Source organism: Bufo bufo, chromosome 11 (genome assembly GCF_905171765.1).
Source record: "Bufo bufo chromosome 11, aBufBuf1.1, whole genome shotgun sequence".
Classification (NCBI taxonomy): domain Eukaryota; kingdom Metazoa; phylum Chordata; class Amphibia; order Anura; family Bufonidae; genus Bufo; species Bufo bufo.
The window spans coordinates 48,820,814-48,835,715 of NC_053399.1; the positions used below are offsets into that span (position 1 = coordinate 48,820,814).

Genomic DNA, 14,902 nt, shown 5'->3' on the forward strand with positions numbered 1-14,902 from the left:
GACCCTCAAACATTACTGGTTACAGGACCCCCACGGACATTTGACCACCCTAGTTCCATTGGTTACAGGACCCCATTAAGTACTGGTTACTAGTGATGAGCGGCAGGGGCAATATTCGAATTTGCGATATTTCGCGAATATTTTGTAGATTATTAGTCATATATTCGAATTCGCGTTAATTTTCTTGATTGCGAAATCGGCAATTTAATATTTGCGTAATGCGCGCACAATTCAGGTGTGGGTCACTTTTGCTACATTTTTCAAGCTGCTAGAAGTTTCCTGAGACTGGAGAAAATGGTTGGTACAGCGGAACAGTAAAAATGGCTTTATATGCAGATAGATGCCCCAATATATTCACGATTTCACTAATCGGCACTAATGATGCGAATATTTTGGCTCAATACGTGAAACTTCACATTATAGCAGGTCTGACTACATATTACTGATTGGTGCACTATGTATTGTTGTGACATCACAGCACTATGTCTGTAGCATGTATGTATGGACAGCAGAACCTATCAGCTACACTATATCACCATCTAACCTACACTGACTATCTCCCACTATCTGTATTTTATATATATATATATATAAGCTATCTAACTATCTATCTAATGTAATAAGTGGAAAGCACAGAGCACAGCAATGACACTGCTGTCTCTCTCAGAACTGCAAAAAACGGCAGAAAATGGCTGCTGGGGAGGTTCTTATATAGTAAGGGGTAGGCAACTTTCCTATTGGTTGCTAGGGATGTTGCTAAGCTCAGACAAAGACATTGCAGCCTTCTCATTGGCCCACAAGCAAGAAGCAGGGAGGGATCATGGGTTCAGGGGAAAGAAAATCTAGAATATTCGAAAATACGAATATATATCACTATATTCTAAATATTTGTGAATTCTCGAAGTGGCGATATTCACAATTAATATTCGTGATTTGAATATTCGCGCCCAACACTACTGGTTACAAAACCCCTGGACATTATAGGGTACAAGACCCCCAAACATTACTGGTTACAGGAGACCCCCCACGGACATTTGACCATCCTAGTTGCATCTGAGATGTCCTACTTCCTGGTGCTTTCTTCTGCTCCACACAAAGCTCTGCCCCTCATATCACATATCATCACAGGTCCTTCCCCGTCTCCTCTACACTGCTGAGCTCTGGCCCCACCTGCAGTGATCATATGATGGTGACATCACAGGTCCTTTCCCACATCTTTGTCTCTGCTGAGCTCCACCTTCTCCTGCACTGATCACATGATGGTGACATCATCACAGATCCTTCAGCTCATTCAGTGCAGCAGATCCTGGTCTGTAGTCACTACTCGGGTTTCCTCAGTCAGTCTGTGGCTGGAGCATGCACTCAGACAGTGCAATGCTGCTGTCTAAGTGCACAGAGCCACAGAAAAGGAGGACTTCCAGGTGTCCATCCAGACATTGCACCGGATCGAGGACTGTCTCCCTTCACCACCAATACATTAAATATTACATTCCACTATATTTTACATAGTGGCAATGAAGGTTACTGTTGGCCATCTGATGTTTGCTGCAGCAATAACTCTCATATCGGGCTCTGTTCACATTAGTGTTTGAGGCTCCTCCTCCTGTCATATTTGGCAGAAAAAAATAGTGTAGCATGCAGCACTGTTCTTTCTGTTAAAATGACAGACACTAAGTCATTGGGGAGCATTGTGCCGTACAGATCAGTCACTGCTTGAATATTTTTCTTTTCTGCTCCTTTGACAGAACATAACCTGAACTGATAATGCCGATGTGAACTGAACAATAACTTGGAATAAGTACAGCAGATCCTGAAATATCACTATGGTAAAAGTGGCCAAGCAAAGTAGAAGCATTTCCACTGCAGATATCATTTACATCTTTACTAGTAATTGACAAAACCATATGCAAAAGTGTACACTATGAGAAAAAAGTATCTGCATCCTTTCACTTATTACATATCTTAAAAGGGCCTCAGATTTGTACCTATGACACCGGCTGACCTGTTATATGTGCATTTGGCAGCTGAAGACATCTGTGTTGTTTCCATTATCATATGTGTCCGCATTGATGACAAAAATGATGTTTTAATATATGCAAATGAGCCTCTAGGAGCAACAGGGGGGTTGCCGTTACACCTAGAGGCTCTGCTCTCTCTGCAACTGCAGTGCCGTCTGCATTGACTGGACCAGGTGTGATGATGTTTTAACTGCCTGGCTCTCTCAATCAAAGTGCAGAGGGCGCAGCAGTTGCATAGAGATCCGAGCCTCTCGGTGTAATGGTAACGCCCCCGTTGCTCCTAGAGGCTCATCTACATATATTAAAACATAATTTTTCTCAGCAATGCGGGCACATATGAACATAGGACCAACACAGATTCCTTCAGCTGCCAAGAGGACATGTAACAGGTCAGCCAGTGTCATAAGGGGAACTCTGCCTTAGATTAACATTGGCTTTATAGTCAGCATGTACAAGGACTACTATCTTTGTACTACATTGCAATTCTTGCAGTGACAGTATTTTCCAGTTTACTGTCACTTAGTGCAGTGTTTCTGGGAAGCCGTCAAAAAGCTGGCCTTGGTAGGTCTTTTGATTGCTATGGGAACCACTGAGCAATTTTTATTCTTACATTGTTATACATGAAGGGCACTTACCCTAAATGACTACCCAAATGAATGAAAGAAAAACTCCACGACACTTCAAAAAAAAAACGTGCGTATGTTATTCCACCAGATGCGACATTTCGGTCCTCTCAATTGAACCTGTCTCAAACAATAACAATAATGGTGCATAATGCATGTATAAATTCCACCCACATGGTGACAAGACAATTAAGATAATAAACTAATAAAGTGCAATAGTGCTCACAACATTGTATAATAATTCATCCATAAATTGCATTATAAATATGTTAAAAATATCAAAAAAGTATCAAAATAGATAATGACAGATGATTAATAAAGTGCAAACATTTGTGACATACCATTATGTGCTTAAAGGGGTATTATCATCTTAATGATCACTGTTAAATCTGTTAATGATTTAACAGTGATCATTTTTCAAAATATATTTAATTAACAAATTCCCACCCCTTAGAAGAAAAAAAACCTATACTTACCTGACTGTTGTCTTCAGTCTTCCCTGGTCACGGCCACCGCTCTGCTCAGGAATCTCGGTGGCCGCGCGTGCGCAGACGACTTCGTATCTTCTCCCCGCCAGCCGCGCGATATACTGAACGCGCACGCCGAGACCGCGCATGCGCTATGGTGATTTCTTCCTGGCCAGTATAGTATACTTGCCAGGAAGAAGTCACCAGGGCGCATGCGCGGTCTCGGCGTGCGCGTTCAGTACAGCGCGCGGCCCGGCCGGGAGAAGACATCAATCAAGATGGAGCCCGCCCCCTGCCGAGTGCCGAAACCAGGAAGTGGACAGCGCGCCGGGAGCAGGTAAGTATTAAACGGCGTCATGAGAATACCCCTTTAATTAAAAAAACTGATTAATGAATGGAGGAGGGAGGGATTGTACCTGGCCAGCATGGAGTCTTGAATGTAACCTAGGGTCTCCATGTCCAGACTGCGCATGTGAGGAAGTGACCACATCACCGAGGAACGATCACATGCTCCGGTCATGTGACTCAGTTGGAGCATGTGATCGTTCCTCGGTGATGTGGTCACTTCCTCACATGCGCAGTCTGGACATGGAGACCCTAGGTTACATTCAAGACTCCATGCTGGCCAGGTACAATCCCTCCCTCCTCCATTCATTAATCAGGTTTTTAATTAAGCACATATGGTATGTCACAAATGTTTGCACTTTATTAATCATATGTCATTATCTATTTTGATACTTTTTTGATATTTTTTACATATTTATAATGTAATTTATGGATGAATTCACTATATTATTGTAAGATGAGTATTTCCACATGAATGAATTATTATACAATGTTGTGAGCACTATTGCACTTTATTATCTTAATTGTCTTGTCACCATGTGGGTGGTACTTATACATGCATTATGCACCATTATTGTTATTGCTTGAGACAGGTTCAATTGAGAGGACCGAAATGTCGCATCTGGTGGAATAAAATACGTACGTTATTTTTGGAAGTGCTGTGGAGTTTTTCTTTCTTTATATATTTGGTTGGTGGATCGCACCTATAGCCGCTGGCACTCCTATTCCTCAGTCTTGATTGCGGTGCTGCCCAGTGTTAATAGTAATAGTAATAGTGGCAATTACTGTCAATTAATATAGGTGATTTTATATCTTAGTTCTCCATTAATGATCAGGGCTCCAGGAGGTATTAAAGGGGCTTGTATGTTAGTCTGGTGGGGAAACCATTGTTGCCAAATCCCCTACAGCGTTGTATGTGGGATGTAGCATGCTTTAATGCTGCGCTATACAGCTCCTCATATCCAGTGGAAAGGAGATAAATGTTGTTAGGGGGAATGTCCCTTTAATACATTAATGCATTGAATAAATCCACAGCCCATTCACAACGGCGTACCATAATGTACTACTGTAAGGTAATACTAAGCAAACGTATAAAAAAAAACATGGATCCATCAAAATCAGCTGCTTGTAAAACCAATGTTAATCACCCGTGAAAATTACTGTTGTTGAGATAGATGCATATTAGAGGTAAAATTATCTTTAACCACCAGAAGATAAATTAATAGGCCACATGTTTTAGAAGAAGGCATGTGTTGGATGACGTTTTATATTGATATTACCATAAATATGAACAATTTTCATTTCACTTAGGCTTCATGCACACGGCCATGTTTTGCAGTCCGCAAATCACGGATCTGCCAAACACGAATCTCGGCTGTGAGCATGCAGACTTTTTCCCCTGTCCAGAGAAAAGTCCTACTCTCATCTGCAAAATGGACAAGAATAGGACATATTTTGCGGGACAGCGGAATGGACTTACGGATGTGGACAGCACAGATCTTTTGCGACCCCATTGAGATGAATGGGTCCGCATCCAATCTGCAAAAAACGTGGTTCAGATGCGGACCAAAACTATGGCCGTGTGCATGAGGCCCTAAAGCGAGTCTCGACCTTTTAACTTCATGCTGTTTTTAGTTCCGACTTCCGGGACCCCCGCTGATCAACTGTGATCACCGGAGTTTCAGTGAGCTCTAAGGTCTCCTCACAGCTTTCCATGCACAGCGCTGTACATTGTATAGCGACTAGGAGTGAGCTGCACCTAGGTCACGTGACCGACGTACGATGATGTCAGTGGCCTAGGAAGAGGCCTAAGCACTGACAGATCGCTGCAGCCTCCTCAAACAGCTGATTAGTGGGGATCCTTGGAGTCAGACTTCCACTGATCTGATATTGATGCACAGCTGGATTTCATATCTATGGGATCACTGCTACTCAGCGATCCTGTCTACAACCAGTGTCGCCATGTAGCCCTTGCCTAAATGTACTGTTGGCTTGTGGCCTTAATATTACTTTGTCAGGCTTCACATCTATGACAATGCATCAGTTGCTAATTCAGTCCCATTTGTGTAAAAAATGACATCATACAGCGCTGTTTATTCATAACAGAAACCGCCATAATAAGGCTACTTTCACACTAGCGTTAATATTTTCCGGTATTGAGATCCGTTATAGGGTCTTAATAACGGAAAAAACTGTTCCGTTTTGTCCCCATTTATTGTCAATGGGGACAAAACGTAACTGAACAGAACGGAATGCAAAATGCACTCCGTTCCATTCTCATACCGGAGAGCAAACCGCAGGATGTTGTAGTTTGCTTTCCATCCTGACCCACAATGCAAGTCAATGGGGATTGATCCGTTTTCTCGAACACAATAGAAAACAGATCCGTCCCCAATTAACTTTCAATGGAGTTCATGAAGAATCCGTCTAGGCTATGTTAAAGATAATACAACAGGATCCGTTCATAACGGATGCAGATGATTGTATTATTAGTAATGGAAGCGTTTTTGCTGAACCCTGCCGGATCCAGCAAAAACGCTAGTATGAAAGTAGCCTAAGTCAGTGGGGTCCATGACGTGACAGATCTTTCATTTCCATTATAAATAGAAGCCATAATGCAGATGTGAACAAAGACTCACAGACAACATTTCTGGGAACTTACTCAGCCTTCTCGGATTCTGCTTTTGAGTTGTCCTCATTTTCTTTAGCGATTTCCGCTGCCTGCAATAACAAGGTAAGACGCCCATTGTAGAGTGATTTGCATTATTTTATTATCATTAAAGAATTCAATTAGCAGGGTTATCTGAACATATTCCAGATCCTTTGCTTGCTTTACTATACAGGCTAAAGTAGTTTTGCAGCTAAACTAATTAAACCAGACAAGATTTTGCAAGTGATACCAGAAACCTTTTCTACACTTGTTCCCTCTGGTAATTCCTTTCACGCTTCATCTTAAGTGATAAGACATTTTCTTAGAAACGTTTAAAGATTGGCTACTGTGCAACTTGATCTGTGGCTGGCTCTGCCACATCCACTATTCCAAACTGGACATGTATGAAATATAATTGCTGACTGCTAATGCAGTGTCCCACTATGTGTTATATGTGGGCACGTTAAACTTTTGCTGCTAAGTGTCATATTTAATGTCTTGTATTTTCCTAATATCAGGCTGGCATTGTCATTATATCTATTCGCCCCTAGGCGCCCCTATGTAGCCAGTAGTGATGATCGAGCATGCTCGGCCTATCTCCTGTTCGGCTCGAGCATCTCGATGCTCGGCACATGGCTGTACTCAGCCGAGTACCGCATGTGCTCGAGCGCCATGCTCGAGTCTCCCCCCCCACGTTTCTTGGCTGCTACGCATTACAGTGATTGGCTGGCCGGAACTTGTCATCGGGTGCTATATAGCACCCGATGACGAATGTTCGGCTCATTTGTAGTCAGGAAGAGCTGAGCATAGGAAGGGACAGTGAGTGTAGGGAGGGTAATTAAATATTTTTTTGGTACCAAAACGTTTTAGAGACCCAAAAGTCATTGTAAGGACTATTGTGTGTGACAGCAGCAATATATGTTTGTAGCGCAACCTGCGCTAAATTGCTCAGTGTTAGGGAGAGCTGTGCATAGGAAGGTTTCTATACAAAAAAACTTTTCAGAGACCCAAAAGTCCATAGTGTGTGACAGCAGCAATATATATATTTTTAGCGCATCCTGCTCTAAAGACCGTGTGATAGACCGCTGCGGACAGTTAAATTATTTGCGCCACATCTCCTGTATAAAGTGTGCGCATCCCTAAAATATCAGTGACATCCAGTGCACTTTTTCCGTGGATGGTGTCCGCTGTGGACAGTTAAATTATCCGCGCCACATCTTCTGTTTAAAGTGTGCGCATCCCTAAAATATCAGTGACATCCAGTGTACCTCTTTACGTAGACACTGCGAACAGTGACATTACCTGTGGTACCTGTCCTGTATAACGTTTCCTAATCACAAATACCTTTGTAAATTTTTTTGTGCATACACTTCCAAATCCTACGCTACTGTACGTGTGACATACTTTCAAACATATATCACTTTTAAAATGAAGAAGGCGAGCAGGAAGAGATGGGGAAGTGGCCGTGATGCTGATGGTGCACACATAGGCCGTGGTCATGGGCGCGGAGAAACTGTGCCTGCTGCCAAAGCAGAAGAAAAACAATCATCCACGATACCTAGCTTCATGCAGGGCGGCGCAGGACACCACTCTTGAAGTCAGACCATTGCGACCAGGTGGTGGATTGGATTGCAGCAGATAATGCTTCCAGTCAGTTCAGCACCACCCTGTCTTCCAAAAAGTCCAGTCTCAGTAGCCAGGAGTGTGGTCAACACAATCCTCGCCCTGATCCTCCTTCCTCCCACCATGTACAGTCTGGTCAAACAAGTGATCTCACACTCGGCTCCGAGGACCTCTTTTCATCGCCATTACTTGATTTGGCCCTCTCGCCAAGTATGCTTTAAGAAAGAAAGATCTTGTGCCCTGATTCCCAAACTCTTGAGCATCAACAATCACAAGAAGATGACGGTGGGGAACGGCAATTAATGTTTAATGAGGTTGATGATGATTATGAGACACAGTTGCCAATGAGTCAACCACAATTACTGTCTCAATAGGTTGATGAAGAGGATGAGACACAGTTGTCAATTACTGAGGTTGTGGTTAGGTCAACAAATCAGGATGATTATCAGAATGAGGAAGTGGAAGAGGAGGTGGTGGACGATGAGGTCACTGACCCAACTTGGGAAGGTGGAAAGCCGAGCGAGGACAGAAGTACAGAGAGGAAGGGATCTGCAGCACCGCAACAGGCTGGAAGAGGCAGTGGGGTGGCAAAAGGGAGAAGGAAGGCCACACCAAACAGGCCTGCAACTGTTCCACGGAGCACCCCCTTGCAGAAATCTCCCTTGCCAAGGGGTAGATGTTCCGCAGTATGTCGCTTTTTTGAGGAAAGTGCGGACGACAAAAGAATAGTAGTTTGACACCTGTGCCATACGAAAATGAGCCGGGGCGTGAACACTGGCAACCTCACAACCACCAGCATGATCCGCCACATGGCATCCAAGCACCGTAAGAAGTGGGACGAACGTCTGGGTCCAAAATCGGTGTCTGCGGGTCACACCACTGCCTCCTCTTCCACTATGGTATGTGCTGGCCAATCCCCTGTTGAAGGCGCAGGCCCGGATGCCTCCCGCCCTGTACCTGGACCTTCGCAAGCGCCATCAGCGACCACATCCACTTTCGTGTCCCAGCGCAGCGTCCAAATGTCCTTACCCCAGGCCTTTGAACGCAAGCAAAAATACCCAGCCACCCACCCACAGGCCATACCACTAAATGCGCAGCTTTCTAAATTACTGGCCCTGGAAATGTTGCCATTTAGGCTTGTGGACACTGAGGCCTTCCGCAGCCTGAGGTCCGTGGCTGTCCCACGTTACGCAGTCCCCAGCCGCCACTATTTTTCAAGGTGTGCCGTGCCCGCCTTACACCAACATGTGTCCCGTAACATCACACGCGCCCTGACCAACGCAGTTACTGGGAAGGTCCACTTAACCACGGACACATGGACAAGTGCATTCGGCCAGGGACGCTACATTTCCCTGACGGCACACTGGGTGAATGTTGTGGAGGCCGGGAGTGAGTCGTACCCTAGGATGGCACAGGTTCTACTTACGCCAAGGATTGCGGGCCCTATATTGATCAGGGTTTCTGCCAGCACCTACTTTAGTGGCTCCAAACCCCACTTCTCCTCCTCCTCCTCCTCCACTTCCACCTCCGAATTATCCGCGTGCAGCACCAGTCAGTCATCAGTCGGTAGCTGGAAGCAGTGTAGCACTGCAGTGGTGAAGCGGCAACAGGCCGTGCTGAAGCTGATATGCTTAGGGGAAAAACAGCACACTGCCGCAGAGCTGTGGCAGGGGATAAGAGACCAGACTGAGCTGTTGCTCTCGCCACTCAACCTACAACCAGGTATGGTTGTGTCTGATAATGGCCCTAACTTAATGGTGGCTTTGGAGCTCGGCAAGCTCATACACATCCTATGACTTGCCCACGTGTTCAGCCTTGTGGTTCAGCGGTTTCTCAAAACCTACCCCAATTTGCCTGAGCTACTGGTGAAGGTGCGCCGCGTGTGTGCACATTTCCGCAAGTCATCGACAGCTTCAGCAGCTCTGTCAACGCTGCAGCAGCGCCTGAAATTGCCAGCTCACCGGCTGTTGTGCGACATGAGCACGCGCTGGAACTCCACGTTCTACATATTAGCCAGGCTTTGTAAGCAGCAGAGGGCAGTAGTGGAATACCAGCTGCAACATGGTCGTCGCCTTTCCAGTCAGCTTACGCTATTCAAAAGTGAGGAGTGGGCATGGATGTCTGACCTCTGTGAGATTTTAAGAAACTTTGAGGAATCAACACAGATGGTGAGCGGTGATAACTATTATCAGCGTAACCATCCCACTTCTGTGTCTACTCAAACGCTTGCTGATCACAATTAAGGATGACGCTTTGCATGTGGAAATGGGGGAATACATTACACAGGGTGATAGCCAGACCACCCTCAGTTCGTCATCTGAGCGCGAATTGGACGATGAAGAGGAGGAGGAGCAGGAGACAGTTGCCTGCGCTACAGAGGGTAGTACCCATGGAAGTTTAATTCCATCTGTTCAACGTAGGTGGGCAGAAGAGGATGAGGAGATTGAGAGTCATCCTCCTGATGACGACAGCGAAGTCTTGCCTGTTGGTACTCTGGCACACATGGCTGACTACATGTTAGTCTGCATTTCTCGCGACCCACACGTTATACGCATTTTAGACAACACTGATTCCTGGTTGTTCACCCTTCTGGACCCCCGCTACAAAGAAAACTTCTCATATCTTATTCCTCTGGTGGAGAGGACGAGCAAAACGGTGCAATACCAGAAGATAATTGTTGAAAAATTGCTCCAAAAGTTTTCATCTGACAACGCTGGCGGCAGAGTCCGTAGGTCCTTGGCCAACTAAGGAGGGGAGACAAGGGGAGCACGCAGCAGTTCCAACAGAGGCAGGGCAACACTCTTAAAAGCCTTGGACAGTTTCATGACACCCCGCCAGCACCCTCACCCTGATGCGTGGCCTAGTGTCACAAAGAGGGAAAAAGTTTGGAAGATGGTGAAGGAGTACATAGCAGACCGTGTCAGCATCCTCAATGATCCCTCAGTGCCTTACAACTACTGGATGTCCAAGCTGGACACGTGGCACGAACTGGTGCTCTATGCCTTGGAGGTGCGGGCCTGCCCTGCTGCCAGCGTTTTGTCTGAGCGGGTATTTCGTGTTGCTGGTGGCATTATAACAGATAAGCGTATCCGCCTGTTAACTGAAAATGCTGAGAGGTTGACTGTTATAAAAATAAACAAGGCCTGGATTGACCATGACTTCTCAACTCCACCAGAGTAAAGCTGATAAACATAAAGGTACTTTAAATGTGTTGTTTGTAATGTACTGAATACACTGTATTCCCATGCACCCCTTCCACCACAAACAAGGGTATATGGTTGAATCTTCCTTTTCTCATCCTCCTTTCATCATATCAACACATGCTTATTTGTCGCATATAATGCCCTTGATTATATGCCTTTCACATATACTTTTTTAAAGGGTCAGCTCACCAGCAGGCCCTCGCACATAATTTTTTACAGGGTCAGCTCACCAGCAGGCCCTCGCATATAATGTTTTACAGGGTCAGCTCACCAGCAGGCCCGCACCTAAAATCTTTTACAGGGTCAGCTCACCAGCAGGCCCGTACCTCAAATCTTTTACATGGTCAGCTCACCTAAAGGCCCTCGCATATAATGTTTTAGAGGGTCAGCTAACCAGTAGGCCCTCACCTAAAACCTTTTAGAGGGTCAGCTTACCAGAAGGCCCGCCCCTAAAATCTTTTACAGGGTCAGCTCACCAGCAAGCCCTCACATATATTTTTTTACAGGGTCAGCTCACCAGCAGGCCCTCCCATATACTTTTTACAGGGTCAGCTCACCAGCAGGCCTTTACCTACAATCTTTTACAGGGTCAGCTCGCCATCAGGCCCGCACCTAAAATCTTTTACAGGGTCAGATCACCTGCAGGCCTTTACCTAATTATACCTAATAAGTAATTTGCGCGCATGCTGCCTTAGTTGGATGTGTTAGCCGTAGCGGTTTCTCAGGCTCCCTCTCCAGAATCGAACCATGATTCCCAGTTACCCGTAGTCACCATGGTTTGCGCTGACAAGAACATTAAAAGTTGATAGGCCAGACATCTGAATGGATTGTCGCCATCACAGGGACGTGCGATTGGCCCCAGGTTATCTAGAGTCACCAAAGCGGCAGCAGGCCTTCGCCCATAATGTTTTAGATGGTCAGAACAGCAGGCCCTTGCTCCAAATGTTTTTGAGGGTCACCAGCAAGCCATCAATAATAATTTTTCAAGGCTGTGTATGATGCCCTCCTTTATGTGTAACAAAAGGTGTATTGGAGTGCCGGTTCCTTGTAATTTTTGGCAGCCCTTTCACTTTATATACAAGTAAATATATAGGAAAGAATGTTTCCTAACAATTTTTCATCTAAAATTGATTATTGACAGTCTGTAAAAGTGGCGTACTACTCGGAACATCGTTCCCAGCAGTGACCTGGGAGTCCAAAATGCATCCAGACATCTTCCCCATGCTGTTCCCGAACCATTTCAGTGGTGTTTCCATCAATTTCTGACCTTTTCCTATGAACCAGGCACCCTCCCCTCTTCAGAGCAGGGGGTGCCTGGTTTAATGCTCAGGTTCTCCCAGTGACTTCCATTATACAAGCATCTCGATGTGTTCGGCTCGAGCCCCCGAGCACTATGGTGCTCAACAGGGGCGTAGCTAGAAATGCATGGGCCCCATAACAAAAAAAATTATGGCCCCCCCCCGTGCCATCCACAGATCCCCTCCCCTAAACAGTGCCATCCACAGATCCCCCTCCCTCCCCTAAACAGTGCAATCCACAGATCCCCCCCTCATAACAGTGCCATCCACAGATCTCCCCCCTAAACAGTGCCATCCACAGATCTCCCCCCTAAACAGTGCCATCCACAGATCCCCCCTAAACAGTGCCATCCACAGATCTCCCCCTAAACAGTGCCATCCACAGATCCCCCCCTAAACAGTGCCATCCACAGATCCCCCTCCCCGACGCTCACAGGAGTATATTTATAAACTAATCAGTAACTACTTTAACTTTAATCATTGCTCATTGCTGTCTCTTTACTTGGATTATTTGGATATCTTAATCTGTTTTAGCTCCGGTAACAGCAGGCAGTGCGGGCGGGCGGCGTTCACTCACTGACGTCACGCGCCTGCGCTGCCTAGTGGGAGGAGCAGGCGCGTGACGTCAGTGAGTGAGCGCCGCCCGCCCGCACTGCCTGCTGTTACCTGAGCTAAGACCGAGTAAGATATCCAAATAATCCAAGTAAAGAAATCAGCAATGAGCAATGATTAAAGTTAAAGTAGTTACTGATTAGTTTATAAATATACTGCTGTGAGCAGCATGGCCCTGTATATTCTAACCCCCACGATCTCACTGAGCTCGTGAAAACTCAGATCCGATGGTATATTCTAACCCCCAGGCAAGCGTCCCCGTCACCATGGGAACGCCTGGGGGTTAGTATATACCATCGGATCTTCTGAGTTACTCAGTGGCCTGGCTGGAGCCTCCCCAGCCACTGTGTCGGCCCGGCCCTGCATGCACCCTGCTCCAGTCCTGACTCCTCTCCAGCCAGGCCCGAGCCACGGACCGCCCGCGCCCCGCCCACTACACTAGTCTGTGTATGTAAATAAAAAATAATAATAATAAAAATCAACAGAAGGCGGCCCGGACGGGCCCCCAGTGGCGTAGGGCCCCATAGCCACTGCTATGGTTGCTATGGCGATCCCTACGCCACTGGTGCTCAATCAACACTAGTAGCCCAGGGTGTGCTAGCTTAGAGGAGGAAGTAGAGTGGAGTGAGTTCAGTAGTGTAGGAAGGAAGTTAATGGAGGAGAACAGGCAAGTTCCACAATGTAGCTGCCATTTTTTCCTCTGGGCTCTGATCAAGCCTGGAGAGGACAGACCAAGAGTTTACTGCAGCCCAGCACAAAACAGTACGTCTAAGTATGAATATAGAGCAAGTCTAGTGAAGATTAGAGCAGAGTCTGTCCAAGGGACTTTACCAGCACAAGTGACCAGGAGGAACTCAAAGGTACCTGGACACAATTGGATGATTAGTGCGCAGAATGATCCTTTTTCATTAAAAGCCTTCTGGGAAAATAGTGAACCTGAATACTTCAGGAGAGCATCCTGCATCAAATAATTAGTGTTGAGCGTGAATATTCGAATTTTTTTTGCGAATATCAGCACTTCGCTAATTCGCGAATATTTCGAATATAGTGCTATAAATTCGATATTTCGAATATTCGTGTGTTTTTTTTTATTGTTATATTTTTTTCTTTCCCACTTCCCAAAATTAGTTCTTACCTGTCCTTAGGATTCCTGGCTGCTCCAGTCAGTGCCTGTTGCCGCTTCTGACGACTTCCGTGCTCATGGAACGTCTCCATACTAGAATGTACTGTCGGATTTGAGAATTACGTTGAAATCGCAATTCGATTAATTCAAGTTATAATAATCGAATTGCGATTTCAACTTAGCACTGCTATATTCCATATTAGGCTAGAATTTACGAATATGGAATATAGCAGTGCTTAGTTGAAATTGCAATTCGATTATTATAACTTGAATTAATCGCATTGCTATTTCAATTTGAACCTGGTTTACTATAGTTGGCTTGGTAGAATTAGCGAATATGACGAATGTATTCGTCATATTCCTCAAAACGAAGATAACAAAGTATTCTCCATCTTCGTTTTAGCTACCTATTCATCAACTTCGCTAATTCTAGCAATCAAATAGGAAAGTTGACTATAGAGACAGCTAAGTTTAATTCGCTATGCGATTATATTACTTTGATTTAAAAAAAAAATTGAATAGTTATAAATAATTCTTGATTATTATAATGATTATATTTATAAAAAAAAGCAAAGTATTATAATCGCATAGCGAATTAAACACAGCTGTCTCTATAGTCAACCTTCCTATTTGATTGCTAGAATTAGCGAAGTTGACGAATAGGTAGCTAAAACGAAGATGGAGAATACTTTGTTATCTTCGTTTTGAGGAATATGACGAATACATTCGTCATATTCGCTAATTCTACTAAGCCAACCATAGTAAACCAGGTCCAAGTTGAAATAGCAATGCGATTAATTCAAGTTATAATAATCGAATTGCGATTTCAACTAAGCACTGCTATATTCTATATTAGTTAATTCTAGCCTAATATGTAATATAGCAGTGCTAAATTGAAATCGCAATTCGATTATTATAACTTGAATTAATCGAATTGCGA

General features: G+C 45.0%; 1 protein-coding gene across 1 annotated transcript in view; it reads right to left on the reverse strand.

Moving 5' to 3' along the window:
* Positions 1–14,902, reverse strand: part of RYR3 (ryanodine receptor 3) — a 734,312-nt gene that overhangs the window by 62,591 nt on the left and 656,819 nt on the right. The window contains exon 91 of the mRNA XM_040412592.1: positions 6,116–6,174. Coding sequence (XP_040268526.1) covers positions 6,116–6,174 — 59 coding nt within the window. The remainder of the gene's footprint in view (positions 1–6,115; positions 6,175–14,902) is intronic.